Genomic DNA, 19,849 nt, shown 5'->3' with positions numbered 1-19,849 from the left:
GTGGGTCAGCTGCGCCAGGGGTGGGATTTCTGATGAGACTGCATGTCTGCCTCTCCTGCCTGTCTCTATGTGGCCTTTTTATCCTTTGTGTGGAGAAGCTGTTCAACTAGTTCTTTTTCAGAGGGAATTATTCCATATGTGGCTGTAGATTTGGTGTGTCCATGGGAGGAGGTGGGTTCAGGATCTTCCAACACCATCATCTTGAACCACCTTCTCAAGAAAACCTTGAACAAGGCTTACCTCTGAGAGACAGAAGTGGCTACACAGATACACCAACAACAACAGAAGGGAAAGCCCTGGAACATGAGACTGAGAGAGCTATCCTGGTTTATCCTACTCCTTCAAAGGAACCTCTTCCTAATAATCTTGGGAAATTCAATTCATTTAAACATGAAAAACAAACAAACAGAAGATATGTGAAGTTACCATAATAAAAAAGTTAAACATAAAGCCAACTATTGATACAAGGGAAAGAAAATCAGATAGGTATCAAATTTCAACAGCATTTTATGCTAGAAAACAATGGAATCACATTTTTAAGATACTCAAGGGAAAAAAATGTGAGTTGAGGATTTTATATCCAGCCAAAGTATCCTTCAAATGTCAGACCAGAGACAGAAAATTATAAAACTGTAAAACTTTAGAAAATATATCCCCCATGAGCCTGCCTGAGTTATCAAGTAGCACATGAGTTTCATGTAATCAAGAAAAAAACTGGAGAAGCTTTAACATTAAGAACTGGGGGTGAGAAGCAAATGTATTTAATTGTAGAACTACAACTAAAAGACAGGATTACACAAGAATGAAAAGACAAGCCACAGACTGGGAGAAAATATTTGCAGAAGACATCTGATAAAGGACTGTTAACCAAAATAGACAAAGAATTCTTAAAACTCAACAGTAAGAAAACAATCTGATTAAAAAATGTGCAAAAGATCTGAACAGACACCTCACCAAAGATATACAAATGGCAAATAAGCATATGAAAAGACGTTCCATATTACATGTCATCAGGGAAATGCAAACTACAACAACGAGATACCACCATACTCCTATTAGAATGGCCAAAAACCAAAACACTGAGAACAGTATATACTGACAAGGATGGAGAGCAACACGAATTCTCATGCATTGCTGGTAGGAATACAAAATGGTACAGCCACTTTGGAAGACAGCTTGCAATTGTTTACAAAACCAAACATACTCTTACCACACGATCCAGCAATCATACACCTTGGTATTTACCCAAAGGATATGAAAACTTGTATCTACACAAAAGCCTGCACACAGATGTTTACACATTCATAACTGCCAAAACTTGGAAGCAACTAAATATCCTTCAGTAAGTAAATGACTAATTAAACTTTTGTACATCCAAATAACGAACCATTACTCAGCATTAAGTGGAAATGAGCTATCATGCCATGAAAAGACATGGAGGAAAATAAATGCATGACTAAATAAAAGAATTCAATCTGAAAAGGCTACATACTGTATGACTCCAACTACATGACATTCTGAAAAAGGGAAAACTATGGAGATGGTAAAAAGATCAGTGGGCGGACAGGGACTGAGGGGCAGGGAGGGATGAATAGGTAGAGCATAGAGGATTTTCAGGACAGTGAAACTGTTCCATATGATACTATAATGATAGATACACATTATTATATTTTTGTCAAAATCCACAGAATGTACAACACCAAGGGTGAACCCTAATGTAAACACTAAAGTAAATGGGGGATAATAACATGTCAATATAGGTTCACCAACAGTAACAACTGTACCATTCTGGGGTGAGATGTTGATAGTGGGAGTGGCTATGCATATGCGGGGAAAGGGGATATATAGCAACTCTGTACTTTCCTCTCAATTTCTGCTATGAGCTTAAAATTGCTCTAAAAAAAAGTCTGTTTTTTTAAATGGGGATAAAGTTGAGAAAACAGTTACATAAATGTTATAAGTTTTAGAAACGTAAAAATAACACACACAAAAAAACACAACAAAAAAACCCCAACAAAATAGGAGAAAGGTGAAACTAAATTCACTAACTTCTTAAATATAAACTGGGAATAAAGGGATATAACTTGAGGCTCACAAATCAATTAGTATAAACCTAAACATATTTAACACCATAGAGATTAACATTAAGATAATACCTGTAACTAAAATTAAATGATAGAGGAGAAGGAAAGAAATAGTTACTAGATAATTTTATGGTATTGCTTATAGTAGGGAACAAAGTCAGTACCTAAAGAAAGGCTAAGAGAAATTCTTTGACTAAAGGTAACAACTAGGATGGAAATCAAACCTTCCAAAATACCAAATAGGAAAAAAAGGAAGACTGCACAAAGAAAACAAAGAGCACAGAGTGAAAAGAATTGTATTCCTAGAGTAGACATTTGAAAGCTATGTGACAGAAACAAGCCCCAATGCAGAATACTTATCAATAAATACAAATGTGTGTAACTCACTTATTAAAAGAAAATGATTTTCAGATCGGCTAAAAAAGCAAAATCCATCTCTATTCTCTATACAAGAGACACACCTAAAACTAAGTGATTCAGACAGATTAAAAATAAAAGGATGGATAGAAGTGCACTAAAAAATATAATACAAATAAAAACAAAACAGAGACCTCAATATTGATATCAGACTAGGCAGGGCAAAAGTCATTAAAGTAGATAAAGGAAACTTCATAATGCTAAAGACTACAACGCAAAATGGAATACTCCCAAATACAAAATACAAAAGTAGACCTAAATAAATAGGAAGAAAGACATATTATGTTCTTGAATAGAAAGTCATCATAAAGATGCCAATTCTCCCTGAGTTAATTTATAACTCTGTAAATGCATACGTTTAATTCCAGATCCTTCTGAACTCTAAAATTTCACAATGTTATAATTATATATGAAAACTAAGTCAATTCATTCAACATTTCCTACTATGTAGGTACTACAGTAATCCCTCAGGATACAAAACCAAGTAAGATACTGTCCCCTTGAGAAGCTTCCAATCCTCAGAGCAATACATATATCATTCACAAAGGCAAATTCTTGAATCATTCCCTACCATTTACCAAAGTAAACCTCACCCTGATACTAAAGACCCTCTACAATATGTGCTCAGTTTCCCTTTTCAGAGTTATTACCTTTGATCCATACTCTAAAACTAGAGTTAAACTGGTCTGATTCATTCCTGTTTCATTCCCCAATTTGATCTCATCCACCTGGACTGGGCATAAATCTCTGACTCTTTATCTTTATGCTTCTAGGTCTAAATCAATCTACCCATATGAACTCAAATTTGTATTTCATGGGAATACTTTTTAGAATGCCATTTGTACTTTTCATTATCAGTACCTTATACTGTAAAATAGCTATTCGAAATTCACTCCTTCGACAAACATTAATTTCATGCTAACAATGCATCAGGCATTCATCTAGGTGCTGGCAAGAGAAAAGGAATGAGGCCCAGTCCATGCTTTTCACAAAGCCATAGCCTACTGAGGGCAGCAAATCTTTAAACAGATTCACAAGGAAAACTGATAAGGGCTATCGTAGTGATGTGCACATATTAGAAAAAGTAGGAGCCTGCCAAATGTAAAGACTAAAACAGTGTATTCCACAGTGGCTAAAGATGGGGAGGGGTGGATGCCACAGTTAGATAATGTCAGAAAGTTAGGTTTATGGTGAGTCCAGAAAAGCCTTGGCTAAGAAAGTGGAACTTACTACAAAGAAAAGGGGAAATCATCCCAAAGGCAATGGGAAGTCACTGAAGGATTTTAAACAGGACAGTGACAATCAGACTGCAATTCAAAACAGTACCTTGAACAGTGTGGCTAGGTTTAAAAAAAAAAAAGACTGGAGACAGGGAAAACAGTTGATTACTGAAGTATTTCAGGCAAGAGACACAGACTTAAGAGTAGTAGTACTAGAGAAAAGAAATTTGAGGGATATTTCAAACGCAGAAAATCAGGACTCTATGATCAAGTAAATTCCATCAAATTTAAGACTCATTAATTTTAAGATGAACATTTTATACATCAAGAAAGAAAAAATGTTGGCAATGAAACTATGATCTGATGGGTTTTTTTTTTCCACTTAGAATTTTCATTTTGTACTTTATAGGAAGAACTCTTTTAAACTGATGGAGACACAAATTTTTATCCTATGTCATTCTCTTTTGTACCTTTCTCTTTGTTTTGATGTCCTATCATAGTGAGATCCTTTTAGGACATTTAACCCAGTAATTCAGCACCCAGCTCACATAATTCAACTGATTTAGTAACAACATGTACGGCTACAGGCAAGTTAGCACGCAAGCAGGCAATGACAACTCTTATGACTGCTGCCTAGCTGGGAGCAATTTTAAAACTCATACTGATTTCAGAGATGTTAAAATGAGGGACAACGTACAACTAAGGATCAATGAAACATCACCACGCATACATGTCTTTTCTCGCCAACTAGCACCTTAAGAGTAGGGTAAAGTCTAATTTATTTTTCCCTCTACAGGGCCTAATACAAGCTGTGAGAACTTTGGTCACTCAAGAAATGTTTGTTCATAAAAGAACACAGTAAATGTTTATAAGCATCCTTGGTCACAGTTAGTAGGGCCATGCTAAACATGGATCTGTAAGAGTATGTGTTTTGAATGACTTTCTCTGGCTGCAAGCTATTCCACTGGATTTTATTTTCTAAGTCATTTTCATTCTCTTTTAAGGAAGAATAATTAAAAGTTGAAAGTAACACCTTATATCAGTAGGTCTCACACTTTAGTGAATATAAGAATCAATAGGGTGCTGTACACCAGAAACTAACACAACATTGTAAATCAATTATACTTCAATTAAAAAACAAAAAGGAGGGCTTCCCTGGTGGCACAGTGGTTAAGAATCCACCTGCCAATGCAGGAGACACGGGTTCAAGCCCTGGTCTGGGAAGATCCCACATGCCGTGGAGCAACTAAGCCCATGTGCCACAACTATTGAGTCTGCGTTCTAGAGTCCGCGAGCCACCACTACAGAGCCCGCATGCCACAACTACTAAAGCCTGTGCACCTAGAGCCCATGCTCTGCAACAAGAGAAGCCACCACAATGGGAGGTCCGCACACTGCAACGAAGAGTAGCCCCTGCTCACCGCAACTAGAGAAAGCCCGCTAGCAGCAACAAAGACCCAACACAGCCAAAAATAAATAAATAAAATAAATAAATTTATATATATAAAAAAAAGAATCAATAGCATAGTTTATTGAAAATGCATATCCTCAAGCCTCAATACAATAATTTTGTTTCAACAGAATCTGGCGTAGACTCCGGGAATCTACATTTTAAAAGTGATGTACTAAAACCCAACTTCTGTCTCAGGATTCCACCAAAAGTTGTTCTTCAGCAATGACCTGTAGAAGGCCAAACAAGTGAAGGACTACATCACTACCCCTGGCATCCCTGCACCTGAAAATCAATAACCACATGGTTGCTCCCCCTACACAGAGTATGGATTTGTTGCTGGTAAGTGGTTACTCCACCAAGACTACATTTCCCAGACCATCACACATTTAAGTATCAGCATGAAACTGGTTCACACCAATGGAATGTAAATAAAAGTTATGTGTATCACTTCTAAGTCAAAGCTTTTTAGAAGCAGGTGTGCTTTCTCCAAGTTTTCTTTTCCCTTCACTTCACTGGTTAGATATGATAAGAAAACTCTAAAAGATTACAAAGATCCAAGACAGAAGAAACATAGATCCCCAAATTATTTCACAAAGAACTGCCTGTGAACTATGAACATTTGCTTTAAAGTGTTAAATGAATAAAAACGAACTTCTATTAAGTCACTAAAATTTAGGGGTACCTTACAAGAAGCTAACACATCCCTAACTAATATATTATGCATGTGTGTCTACTTACACAACAGTGTAACTGCATACACATGTATATATTCATTTAATCAACAGAATGTGTTGAGAAGCCATTATGTGCTCAAGACATAATCATGAGCAAAAACACATGTAATCCTTACCTTCATGAAGCTCAAAATTATTGAAGTGTATGTTTAAGTGTAGACTTCTGTGTTGGGGTTAACTGGGATGGGGCAGAGCAAACAATACAAATAAAGAAATAGAACTTTCACTCTCAATCAAGATAGAGTACCAGGGATCATATTTACCACGCTGCCTGACAGAACTAAAAAAAAAAGGAAAAAAATTGTGAAATGATTTTTAAGACATTGGACATCAGGCAAAAAAGATAGTGATCCTCCAGAAACGGGAAACAATAAAGTGAGGCCTATGATTTGTTCCAGCATTTCACCTGAAGAGATAAAAGCATTATTAGACAAGGATTAAATGTTATTAAACTGTATTTCATATGTTCAAGAAGCTAGAAGACAGACTAAACATGTTAAACAAAACAAATGAAATACTTAAAAGACCCAATCAAACTTTCAGGGATGAAGACTAACATGTCTGTGATAAAAAATACATTGTATAGAATTAACATATCAGACACTACAGGGAGAAAAAAGAAGAGTAGTGACATTGAAGACACAGCAACAGAAATTATACACAATGAAACACAGAGAGAAAAAAGATTTAAAAAATAAATGAATAGAGCATCAGTGAGCTGTGGGACAACTTTAAGCAGTTTACTGTACACATAATAGGAGTCCTGAAGGAGAGGAGAGATAGGGGAGGTAAGTAAATGTTTTTGAAGAAATAATGGCCCAAATTTCCCAATTTCTATGAAAACAAACAACCCACAAATTCAAGAAACTCCACAAATTCCCAGTTCAAGAAACGCGAAGAGAACTGCACCAAGGCATACCATAATCAAATAGCTTACAGCCAGTGATAAAGAGGAATATCACATCACATGCAGAAAAACAAAGGTAAGGATAACAGCTGACTTCTCGTGAGAGACAGTGCAAGCTAGAAGACACTAGAGCAACATCTTTAAAGTACTAAAAGAAAAAAACTATCAACCTAAAATTCTTTACCCCGTGAAACTATATTTCAAAAGCAAAGGTGAAAAAAAATACCTTTTAAAATATACAACAGCTGAAAATAATTTATCAGCAGCACACACATAACAAATATGTTAAAGGATGTCCTCCAAGCAGAAGGAAAATGGTATCAGATGGAAATCTGGATCCACATGAAGGAATGAAGAGCACTGGAAATAGTAACTATATGGGTAAATATGAGGATTCTTATATTTAAATCCCTTTAAAAAATAACCAGCTGTTTAATGAAAAAATAATTTAAATGTATTGTGGAATTTAAATAAAACATATAAAGAAGTAAAATTATGGCAATCACAGCACAAAAACTGAAAGGGGAAAACGAAAGTACAGTTGAGCCCTGAACAACATGGGTTTGAACTGCATGTGTCCACTTATATGTGGATTTTTAAAAATAAATACATACTACAGTAGCACACAATCCATGGTTGGCTGAATCCACGGATACAGAACCACATAAAGTCATATGCAGATTTTCAATTGCACAGGGGTCAGTGCCCCTAACCCCACTTTGTCCAAGGGTCAACTGCATACTTTTGTAAAGTTCTTATACTGTATGTGAGATAGTATAATATTATCAGAACGTAGAGAGTGATAAGTTAAAGTTGTATAGTACAAACCCTAAAGCAATCACTAAATTAGCAAAACGAAGATATACAGCCAATAAGCCAAAGGAGGTAAGATGAAATCACAAAAACATATGGAATTAATCCAAAAGAAGGCATAAAAGGAGAAAAAAAGGGAAAAAGAAATAGAAGAGACAAACAGAAAACAAATAGTAAGATGGCAGATTTAAACCAAACTGTACCACATTATATGTAAATAGTCTAACATAAACACACCAGTTAAAAGGCAGAGATTATCAGAAAGAATAAAAAAGCAAGATCTAATAATATGCTGCCTTCAAGAAAGCCCACTTTAAATAGGGAGACAAAAATAGGTTAAGAGCAAAAGGATGGAAAAATGGTAACTTTCTGGCCGCTCTTAAAAGAATAATCAGAATAAACAGAATGACTATTGACATAATTTTGATTCATGAGTTGCCAGTAATTCAGGAAGTATTTTCATATTCAACAGTCCTTTTCAAGTCTTGAGCTCTAAGTAAGTATTAATACTATCTTATACTCTTCATAATAAAATTCACCATATGCATGTGTTCACACATCATTATCATTTCAACTACCTCGACAGTACTTCTAAATACAACAAACTAAAAATTTCAAAAATAACTCCAAACTTGAGCTAAGAAATTAGCAATATATTCTGACCAATCAGTAACTACAATGTATTCCCAAAGATGGATATACATGTTCAATAGTTTACCTGTATATAAATTGTTATTTCACTTAATACTCTGTATTAAGATGAGAGTCTGAGCCAAATGACAGATGCCAAATATAGCCACATCTCACCACACCCCCTACCTTTGGGAAAAGATTAAGAAGGCTATTGATTTTTCTTTCTGATAAATATACATTCAACCAAAAATGTTTTAGCATATCTTCATGGATGTTTAACCATTAGCCATTCATTGAAGCATTATAAAGAGACATATATGCCAGGCATCGTCCTGTACTATTCTAGGCACTGGGGATACAAAAATCAATGTTATGCTCTTGAGAGAAAAGTCTGGTGGGGAGAAGATGGGAATATATGTTTGTAAAATGTCATAATATGCTGGAAATCATGTCATAGAATGTTTTCCCTATTGCCTCAATTTTCTAAATGTGCACTGGTCCATTTCACCTAGGTTGTGAAATTTATACACATAGAGTTGTTCGTATTATTCCTTTATTATACTTTCCATGTCTGCAGGGTCTGTAGTGATACCCTCTGTTTCATTCCTGCTGTTGATAATGTGTCTTCTGTTCTTTTTTATCAGTCTTATTAGAGGTTTGTCAATTCTACTGATCTTTTTAAAGAACCAGCACTTTGTTTCATTCATTTTCTCTGGTTTTTCTGTTGTCAATTTCATTGATTTCTGTTCTTTACTATTTCCTTCCTTCTGCTTGCTCTTGGTTTTATTTTGCTGTTCTTCTTCTAGTTTCCTTAAGTGGGAGACTAGATTGTTGATTTGAAACTTTTCCTTTTTTCTAATGTATGAATACTTAGTGCTACAAATTTCCCTTTAAAATTTAATTACAGACGCAGAAAAAGAATGAGATATAGTCACAAATTTGGGAATAAATAGAAATTTAAAAGATGACCAAGTGAGAAACAGAACAAATTACTAGGAGACGAAAATTCTCCAAGGTAAGGTACAGAAAATATTCAAACCCAGCTGAATGGCAAGGCACTATTACTAAAACAGTTCCTCAAAACATAATGACTTGGACTGAATGGCTTCAAGCAAATAATCACAAAGTCAATCACATACAGAGAGGAAAAAACCGACACATGGAACATAACTCACCAAATCTGCATTACAGATAATGCAAGACAGGGAACAGGCAATGTAGGGGGGGCACAAAAAGAACTTAAGAATCTCTTTTTTCTAGTTTGTACTCTAAGATGAGCTTCTTTACTACTCAATTTCACAGATTCCTAAATGCTGCCCAACAGGAGCTAAGACTGTGCATATGCAAAAGATAAGTGTAGAACTGTAATGATTTCACTTGAGTTGCCCCCCCCATGGATAAATATTAATTTTGAATATAACATATGGAAGAATAAAATATCTTTTTGCTTACCCTCTGAGCTTTTGCAAGTTCTTCTTTTAATCTTTCATAGCCCTTTTCTCTAACTTCCAAAACAGATGGGCTTCGTAAGCGGGACAGACTATCAGTACTCAACCCAAAAATATCATCACTGCCATCACAAGCCTCTGTTATGGTAGCACCCTGTAAAAACTCTCTCTCTGCATTACAGTTGTCCTTTCTTGTAGTTAATTTAGTTAACCCAGCTGTGATTCCAGAGGTAGAACAAGGTGCTGGGTCTGTAACATGGATGCTGTAAAGGAGAGTTAAAAAAACATCAGCATGTGCTTAAATATAACTGGCATAAACACACGTCTATAACTGCATTATCCAATCTGTTCACCACTATATCTAATTAATAGCATGTCCTGAGCCAAAGCAACCACATTTCAAGTCCTTCATAGCCACATAGGTCTAATGGCTATCATATTAAACAGCACAGAAACAGAACATTTTCATCATCCCAGAAAGTTCTATTGGATAGTACTACTCTAGAACAGGGGTCTGCAAACTAAATGCAGGATAAATCCAGCCTGCCACCTGTTTTTTAAGGCCTACAAGCCAAGAATGATTTTTACATTTTCAATGGTTGAAAAAAAACAATAATATTTTGTGGCACAAGAAAATTATATAAAATTCAAAATTCAGTGTCTATATATAAAGTCTTATTGGAGCTTATTCATTTACATACTGTCTACGGCTGCTTTCACACTTTAACAGCAGAGTCCAACAGTTGCAACAGAGACTGTGTAGCCCACAAAGCCTAAAATATTTACTATTTGGCCCTTTACATAAAAAGTTTGTGACCCCTGGTCTTGAGGATTAACATGTATTGCTCTTCATGAACCACCTTATATTATTCAAATTTTCTAAAACAATAAAACTTAAAATAAGTTAACCAAGCAAACTTCGTTTGTTTAATACAATACTCTAAAACAAGCATTTTGATGATCTCCTACCTGACACTAGATATTTCTGCACAATTTAAACGTCTGGGGGATGAATACACAGGTTGTGTAGGAAGGTCGGAAACATCTAAGGCATTAGCCTGGATAGGGGCGGAGCATAAAGCTGAAGGATGTGGCCGGTAGATGACACTTGGTGAGGTAGTCTGCTCTTGAGTTCCCGGTTCATACACACCAAGAAGGTCTGGAGAAGTAGGTGAAGCAAGGTTTACTTCATGGAAGCCTTCCAAGGGGTCATTAGCCATAGCAAATGCCTCATCATAGGATAACCTATGTTAAAACAAAAAGCAGGAAATTATTTTGAGATAGTGACATTTAAAATTAAATTAAGATGTATATTTATAAAATGTGTTTAACAGTCCATTATAAACTATAAACTTACAATGAAAAGAGACAGCAAAGGAAAGAAACTACAATCATTTAAAATTTATTAAGTGATCTCAGACTATAAACACTACAAAAGGCAAACAATCTGATTCAGAATAAACTTGAAAGTGATGGCTAACACTGTTACAATGATTAATTAATAAATATTTAACAATGAGGAATGAATAAAAATTTGCTTGGTATTTTTAACTTTGCTATCATATGTGACTTTGGTTAGAATAAGGAGAAGAGGCAGTAAAGATAGAGACACATGTGCTTATTAGTTCAACTAACTGTTCTGTTCTGCCTCATACTGGCTCTGACTTCAGATGAGTCAGTGTATTTTTCTTTTATTCTGAAATAATTTCAAATTTACATAAGAGTTACAGAGCTCCCGTATATATTTCACCCAGATTATGAAACTGTTAACATTTTCAAACCATTTGAGAATAGGTTTTAAGCATGATGCCCATTACCCCTTAATATCTCAGTGTATATATCCTAAGTAAACCATCACCAAAATCAGGATGTTAACACTGATCACTATTACCATCTAAACAACTGACCCCAATCAAAGTTCACTGATTATCCTAATAACGTTCTGGATAGGCCCAAGATCCAATCCAGGATAATGCATTACATTTCTCTAAGCCTTAAATTTCTCCTCTAATGGGATGAGAATGGGAATAATAATATTCCCTCCCTTCTCCAGGTTGCTGTGAGGATTAAGGCAGACAATCCACATAAAGTATTTAGTAGTGTACTATGTAACTGGCACAGAGTACAAATAAACATCTGTTATCAGTCAGCTGTTAATAATAACACGTATGCTTCAGTTTCTCCATCAGTAAAAAATATTTCATGCAACTACACAATTATATAAAAAATGTACATGAAAACTAAAAAGTATACCACTCAAGTTTTTCACTTGAAAAATATAAAGAAATCTTATAAACCTTTACTGATTTCCCACTGTCTACAGAACAAATTCCAAACTTGTTATCCAGAAAATCAAGGTCTTCTACGATCTGAATCCAATCTCTCTTCCCAATTTTTTTCTTTCCTACAATAGTACTTTGATAATCGTGACTAATACTTTCCCAGAACTTCGAAAAATTCCCAAACACAAGTACCAATATACCATATAATTTCATCATAAAATACAGAAAAAAAAAACCTCATTCATTAAACTGAAAAACTGTACTCTCTCATACTCAACAAAAAAAAAAGCATTGAAAATAAGACAAGTAAAAGTAGTAAGCTACTTTTTATCTAAGAAAGGAGAAAATACAAATTTATTTATATATATATAATTATATATATACTTTTTCATATGTACTTATATTTTAGAAATGGAAGGATACACCAAAAACTAATTAAAAAAAAAAAACAAAAACAGTTACCTTTAGGAAAGGGAGAGAACAGGAAGAGGAGACAGGCATAAAAGCTACACTTTTCCAAATGTACCCTACTTTGTTGATTTGAATTTGAACTTGGAACCACGTAAATGATAAAACAAAATTAGATTTTAAAAAAGAATATCTAAAAATAAAACAAATGAATCTAGCTGTGTACTGACATGGTAGTTTTAACCAACATCAAAAAGAACTATTTCAAACGATTTTAAAACATAGTAATAAAACTGTATATCCCTAGTGGAATATATTCTAAGGTCAAAAGGAAGTTAAAAAAATCATACACTATTTTCAGTAATCATATTAGTAAGTAATGTTGATACTGCTATTCTGAAACTATTATAAAAGATAAAACAAATTATATTAATATCATTCAAAACTAAGATTTTCAACCTATGAGAAAAGAGATACAAATACAAAATCAAGGAACTTAAAACTCTGAAGTCCTAAATTTGAATCAGAAATAAGAGGGGGAAAAAAAAAAAAAAAAGAGAAATAAGAGGGAAATTTTTTCTATTTAAAAAGATGTCTACCTTTATCCACTGAAAAGGTATAACAACAGCAACCAACTCAGGAGCAATGAGTACCCCTTGTGCCCAGAGTAATACCATTTCCTAGGAAAAAAGAACAAGGGCTCCTCGGAGAAATGGCTGATTCCAAGCCCGGGGCAGTAATGTACAAAAGGACCTTGCAACATCTTGTTTTACCAGGAAGCAAGAAAGCTATCAGAGACTACTGGAGTGGTATCAAAAGGACTCCCACTAAACAAAGATGGGACAATCTGAACATCAAAAAGGATAATACCTGTAAAGAACAAAAAATAATTCTAAACCCATGAGTTCATGATTATACTAAAAATAAGACAAAACAAAAAAATCTCACTGGTCCCTTTTGATCAGTGCTATGGAACAAATTCACTATTTTGAAAACCGGTAAAATAAAGGAAAGAATCCAGTATTTACCCTGACTTTCCTATACATTAAAGAACTAAATAGTTTATGAGGAAAAATCCTTCTTTTAAAAGCATCCCACTTAATAAATATAACTTTGCAATCCTAATGAAACAATGAGTCTAGGCAACACTTATCAATAACTATTAAAACCCTAAGGTAAAATCTGGGGCACTTTATAATTAATGGATCAGAACGACAGTACCTGAACTCACTGATGACATTATTATCACAAAAAGGGAGAAAATCAGACATTATGAGAATTATGTGGTAAAACAGGAAATGAACACTACTACCATCCATGAAGCATTCTTGCCCCCCTAATAAGAAAAAAAAGATCCCAATCCAATCAAGCCTTTAGGTCTTTATCAGTTTATAGGAAAGAGGCTAGAGGAACATACTAAAAATAACGTCTTCATCAGTTTATAGGAAATACAGAGCCTACAGGAACATATCAAAAATAATACCATATGGACAAAGACAGCAAAATCTAGACTTTGGGAAACTCTTACAGGATAAACCACCTGGTTTTTTCAATAAATAAAAGTGGAAAAAAAGAGGGAATTTATAGACTTAAGAGACATAATGAAATATAATGTATGGACCTTGTTTGAATTCTTATTTGAATTAACCAACTGTAAAATCATAAGACAATAAAGGGAACTTGAACACTGGATACTACTGATATTATTATGAATTTTTGTCCATTTTTAGAGATAATGGTATTATGGTTACATGAAAAAAAAAATCTTACCTTTTAGAGATACACACGAAAGTATTTATAGATGAAATAAAATTACCTGGATTTGCTTCAAAATAATCCAGGGGGAGAAGGAGGGTATGGGGAGCTGGGCCATCAAACTACCAGTCCCCCACAGTCACAAAGGATTATAGGGTGGTTTCTCTCATAATAACAGCTAACATTTACTGAGCATTTACTAAATATCAGGTATAGTTCCAGTACATGTACAGTTGAGGAAGCTGCAGCTTAGGGTAGCCAGTATTAAAACTTATGTCTGGGACTTCCCTGACGGTCCAGTGGTTAAGATTTCGCCTTCCAATGCAGGGGGTGCAGGTTCAATCCCTGGTCCAGAAGCTAAGCTCCCACATGCCTCACAGCCAAAGAACCAAAACATAAAACAGAAGCAATATTGCAACAAATTCAATAGAAGACTTTAAAAATAAATAAATAAATAAAACCTATGTCTGCTGGACTCCAGAGTCCTAGCTCTTCACCACCACACCACACTATTACCACTAGAATTGCTTTGCCTTTCCACTGTTAGATGGTTCATGTAAAAATGTTTCTCCTTAAGCTGAATTAAAATCCATCATCCCTGCAACATCCACCCTATTTTTCCTATAAACACTCAACTATTTCAACAAATATTCACTGCGAGTCTACTATGTGCCAGGCTCTGGGGAAAGAAGAGGATAGATAAATCATCTCTGCTCCCAAATAGTATCAATATAGTAGGAGACACTGACAGTGGCAATGATAGTGTGATAAATGCCATAGAATATGCAAAGGCTACTAAGAGACCACACAGGAGGGGCAAATAAATCAGAAGGAAAGGACTCCCAGAAAAAGTGAAGCCAAAGAAAAGACCCAAAGAAGAGTAGGAAATAATGAGAAAGATAAACCCCCTGGAAGGACTTTCCAGGCATGTCTAAGGTATGAAAGCAAAGTATTTATGGAAAATACAAATGTTGCATAAACTGGAGCACAGGCTAGGAACATAAGACCCAAACCTCAGAGTAGCAGGTCTGAATTCTGCTTCTATCAAGTTACTGGGCCAATGTGTGCCTAGGTTCTCTCATCTGGAAATCTGTAGCTCAGTTTTCTTCCTCACAGGGTGAGAATTAAAAGAGAAATGCAAGTAGTATTTCGCAGAGTAGAGCACCTCTGAGCAGTGCCTCTACCTACAACACACTGTTTAAATTACAGTCACTCCCGAAAAGGAGATTATTTTAAGATTAAATGTAGTCCCTTTATCAAGCGTGTGAAATTTCCATAAAATGTTTAACTTAGCTGGTAATGAGCTGCCAATCAGACTAATCTGAAAATCTTTTGCTCTTTCAAATAGTACACGGAAGCTTTAAGATTTATTTTATATTCAGAGTTCTTATAGGAATAACATAAACTATTTTTAAGCAGTAGTACTCTTTGCGTTAAGTAATAAGTAATTTAAAAAACTGATTTCAAACGGAGGTTATCCCAATTCATAAACTAAACTTGTCAAGGATCACTAAAAATGAGTAAAAAGGATGACAGCATTAAATTCTTATGGGTGAATTACCAACACAGCTTGGGTGGCTTTATTATTACTCAGCTTTAAGTAATAAAGCTGATTTCCAATTTAAAAAAAGTTGATCAAAACCATTTGTTTCTGATTTCTAGTATGCATTGCATGTTATTTCTTCTTTGCAGAAGTCAGAACTATCACAGCAAAAACAGCAGTCAATATTTACTGAAAGTTAACTATGTGTCAGTTAACTATGTGTTAAGAACTTCACATGTATTAACTCATTTAATGAAAGCCTAAAAAAAACTTAATGATTTATATACTTATTAAATATATTTTATACATATATTATTTTTAGTATAAAATAAGTGTACTTAATAATTTTTATCAATTATGTTTATTCTAGTTGGAATGGAAGATGTCTGCCAGCTTCAACTCCTCAGGGCAAATGCTGGTACTAAGTTCTGAGAACACAGATATGAAAATGGAGTAAAAAGAAGGTGCATAGCCTATCATGAGCCACTAAATGATTACCCTGTGGGTTGGGGGGAGAGGAGGAAGAGAATGTTTCAAGGAGAAATAAAATACAAGTTAGATTTGAAATGCTGAATAAGAGTCTGTAGGTGGGCTGGGCAAGGAAATACGACAGGACAGTCAAGGAATAAGGGTTTGGCACTAATGAAATTAACCAAAAAAAAAAAAAAGAGTGACAGAAAATCAGGCTGGAGAGGCAGATATGCGACAGATAATTAAAAGCTTCATTTAACATGGAAAATGCTGCTTGGAGTTTATCCAAGAGATGCTCGGATCTACGTTTTAGGAAGTACAGATGTACCGTGATGTCATTAGAAAAATGACTCCCGAGGACTTTAACTAGAGAGAGGAGACTAGAGGCAATTGGTTAAGAGGTTATTGCAACAGGCTAGGCAAGAGATTATGAAGGTCTGATCTAATGCCAAGATCACGCATTGCAAATGAGGGGACGGAGGCATATTTATCTATATATATGAAAAACATTCAGAACAATTCGTTTATATTTCTACATATACACACATATGCATTATGTTATTACATTCTATATGTGTGACATATTCACATATACATTATGTACATTATTCTGTTATTCCTCACAGCATCCCTTTGAAATGATTCTTATGTCTATTTTACAGGTATAGAAACTGAGGATCAGAGAGATTAATCTTGTCGAGGTCAAACAGTCAATAAACAACAGAACTAGGATTCAAGCCCTGGTACATCTGACTCCAACACCTGACTCCACTACATCTGAGAATCACTTAAAAGGTAAAACTGATTGGAGGTCAGGGGTAAGACTCAGATAAAGGTTACATCAAGACAGAGGATCTCTAAGGCAGTCTTACCCAACCAACCGTAAGAAGAGAACAATCCAAATAGAAGAATCCTATTTAATCTCTGAACGCTTGTTTAATTTCAGAAAGAAAAAACTAAAGTTTCTCTAATGCACTGCTGTCGAAATGAGCATTTGCTATTACTTTGTGTTCTTTCTATTTTTTTTCCTATATTCTCTTTGCTATCATCATTTCCTTATCTATTTTGCTGCCTTGCTGGGGTTTAAAATAAATACTTATTCAGCCCCTTATAGTTCTTGATGGGGAGGGGAGGAATAGCATATAAATAAAAATCAACAGAACCCTGATTCTACTATAGTGGCCTTATGATGTACTCAAAAACAGTGTGGATATTTGATACTAAGGAATTAGTGTTAATTTTTTAAAGTGTGTCATAGTATTGTAGCTAACTGCCCTTATCTTTTAGAGATACATACTGAAATATTTACAGATGAAATTATACAATTCCTGGAATTTGCTCAAAATAGTACAGGAGGGGGAATAATACAGGGAAGTATATGGGGCAGGACTGACCGTTGCTGATGGGCTAGATGATGGGAAATTTGAGGGTCATCATACTTTTGCATCTACTTATTGTATTTTAAATTCTCAATAATTAGAAAGTTTTGAGATTTATTCAAATACTATATAAAGGAAGAAAAAACAAAACAAAAAGGTGTATATATAAAAAATAATTTTCTCATTAGCTTTCCCTATAATTATAAAGTTGGTTTTCCAAACTAACATTTTGGTTGTAGTAAAAAAAAAAAATTTCACATTTACATTTTAGGAAGCAGGCTATGTTTATAAGTGTGAATTTAATTCATAACCCAAGGGAAATATTAGTCAGATGGTCTGTCAAGCTCACAATCTTCCCACTCTTATTAAAACAGACCACAAATTAATTTCCATTTACTAATTCCACAGGATTTAAACGTACAACCTAACATATTGAGAGATGTTATTTATTGCAGATTCTTAAAATTAAAGGTTTTCAGAAAATTCTCAGAACTTACTGGGTTACTATCACTGTATTTAATTACAAATTCTTGGAACAAAAACGTAAAAAATAATTGTTTTCCAGGTTTCTTTCTCTTAAAAGTGGAAGCCTCTTTATCTTATGTATGTAAGAATATGTGTCAACTAAATATTCAATAGGCACTGAAGTATATATTGACTGGATAAATAAACAATAAGAGTCTTTACAGAGGGAATAAATAGCAGAGCAGCGAAGAGTAGAGATAGTGAGTGACTCCAGGCCACCTTTAAAAATTAGAGATAAAACAGTAAGTACCCTGTAGCAAGATTGATGAAACTGAATTTCTAAAGTTTGGGGAAACCAGAGCATTTGATCAAACGAGCTTCAGAAAACTTTCTTTCTAGTTCAGATTCTGTTATTAACTGGCTGTGTGAACTTGGGCAAGTCACTTAATTTCTCTGAGCTTCAGTTTCAACATCTATAACAGTGGTGTTATCTCCCCTGCCTACATTTGAGAAAATCAAATGGCTTAACTGTCAATGTAAAAATGTTCTAAAGATTGTAAAGCATAATACAAATGTATAATATCTATAAAGATCTAAGAAGGAGTAAATGGTGGGGAAAATAACAAGAGCACAGAAAGGAGTCTGTCTTACAAAACAGAAGGGATCCTTGTTTATCCTAGATAAAGGAGAAGGAAGGGGAAAACAAGTCCTTCTGAGGTATAGTGTTCAAATATAATTCTCTTCCCAACAGGAAATTAATTAATGCACATTTACTTACTGTTTTTCTAACTTACTTTAGTTGTTCTTTTATACTTTATCCTGATCTGTCAATCAGATGCCCACAAACACTCAATACTATTATCTGGACACATCAAATGACAATTCACTTATTTAATTGGTTCTAAGCTATCATCAGCATGCTCCTTTACAGTTGTTAACTATAAGCAACAAATCTCTCAAACTTGAACTATTTCAATAATTTCCATTCTTTTCCCTCTGATCTAAGTAATCTTAGCTTATGGTTATAGCTATGGAATTTTGTGTTGTTGATATCCTAAGATAAACCAATTTTACTTTTTCACTTTTTTCTATATACAATTGAAGATTATGAAACTACCTCACTTAACTTTACGTTGAAAGGGAAAGCAGAAGGGAAACAGAGATGGCAAGTTAATGTTACCTGTTGTAAGTAACCCCTCCCTTCCCTTAGTCCCCTCAATTCCCACTTTGAACACTCATTTCTATTTTTACTGCTAGGTCAATTTCAACACATCCTAACATTTTTTCTCGCTGACCATCCATCACCAAACAGCACAGTACCTACTGGGTTCCAGGCCCAATGCTAAAGCTATAAAATGGGGTAAGATGAATTAAAGCCCTGCCCCCAAAGCATGTGTACACTAGAAAAAGACACCTCATTGTCAACAAACGTTTACAAACACAATGTAAATATCAAAATAAATACCAAAACAAAGGCATATACTCCATGCTTTGGAAGCATAAAAGAAAAAAAAGATACGTACTATATGGCAAAGGTAAGGACAGAAGTACAGAAAAAAAAAGAGAAACTAGCTAGAAAGGAGTTTTCAAAAACTCAGATATTTTATTTTAGGATATCAGGTGTATTTAGGTAATTCATTTAGTAACCAATTGACTACGCTTTGTTGAACTACATCTTGACTAGCACTATACAGGGCAAAGGTTTAGTTTGAAAAGGTACGCTCCCCTCAGAATATCCTCAAAGCTTTCCCTCAACACACAAGTATCTCTACCAACTCATCCTTCCTTCCTCCCCACTCTCCAACTATTCTAGCACTGTGTCTTATCTGGCACTCAT

The 19,849-nt window shown here is 34.7% G+C and overlaps 1 protein-coding gene across 4 annotated transcripts in view; it reads right to left on the bottom strand.

The window, feature by feature from the left end:
* Positions 1–19,849, bottom strand: part of RAB3IP (RAB3A interacting protein) — a 64,540-nt gene that overhangs the window by 21,248 nt on the left and 23,443 nt on the right. For all 4 annotated transcript variants that reach the window (XM_068561579.1, XM_068561576.1, XM_068561577.1 and 1 more), the window contains exons 2-3: positions 10,679–10,954; positions 9,714–9,972 (exon numbers count right to left, since the gene is read on the bottom strand). In XM_068561579.1, the coding sequence (XP_068417680.1) occupies positions 9,714–9,972; positions 10,679–10,929 (510 nt within the window). In that variant the 5' untranslated portion in view covers positions 10,930–10,954. The remainder of the gene's footprint in view (positions 1–9,713; positions 9,973–10,678; positions 10,955–19,849) is intronic.

The sequence above is a fragment of the Eschrichtius robustus genome, chromosome 13, assembly GCF_028021215.1.
Source record: "Eschrichtius robustus isolate mEscRob2 chromosome 13, mEscRob2.pri, whole genome shotgun sequence".
NCBI classification, from domain to species: Eukaryota; Metazoa; Chordata; class Mammalia; order Artiodactyla; family Eschrichtiidae; genus Eschrichtius; species Eschrichtius robustus.
Note: the sequence above shows the minus strand (reverse complement) of the source record. Positions and strands in the feature narration are given on the sequence as shown.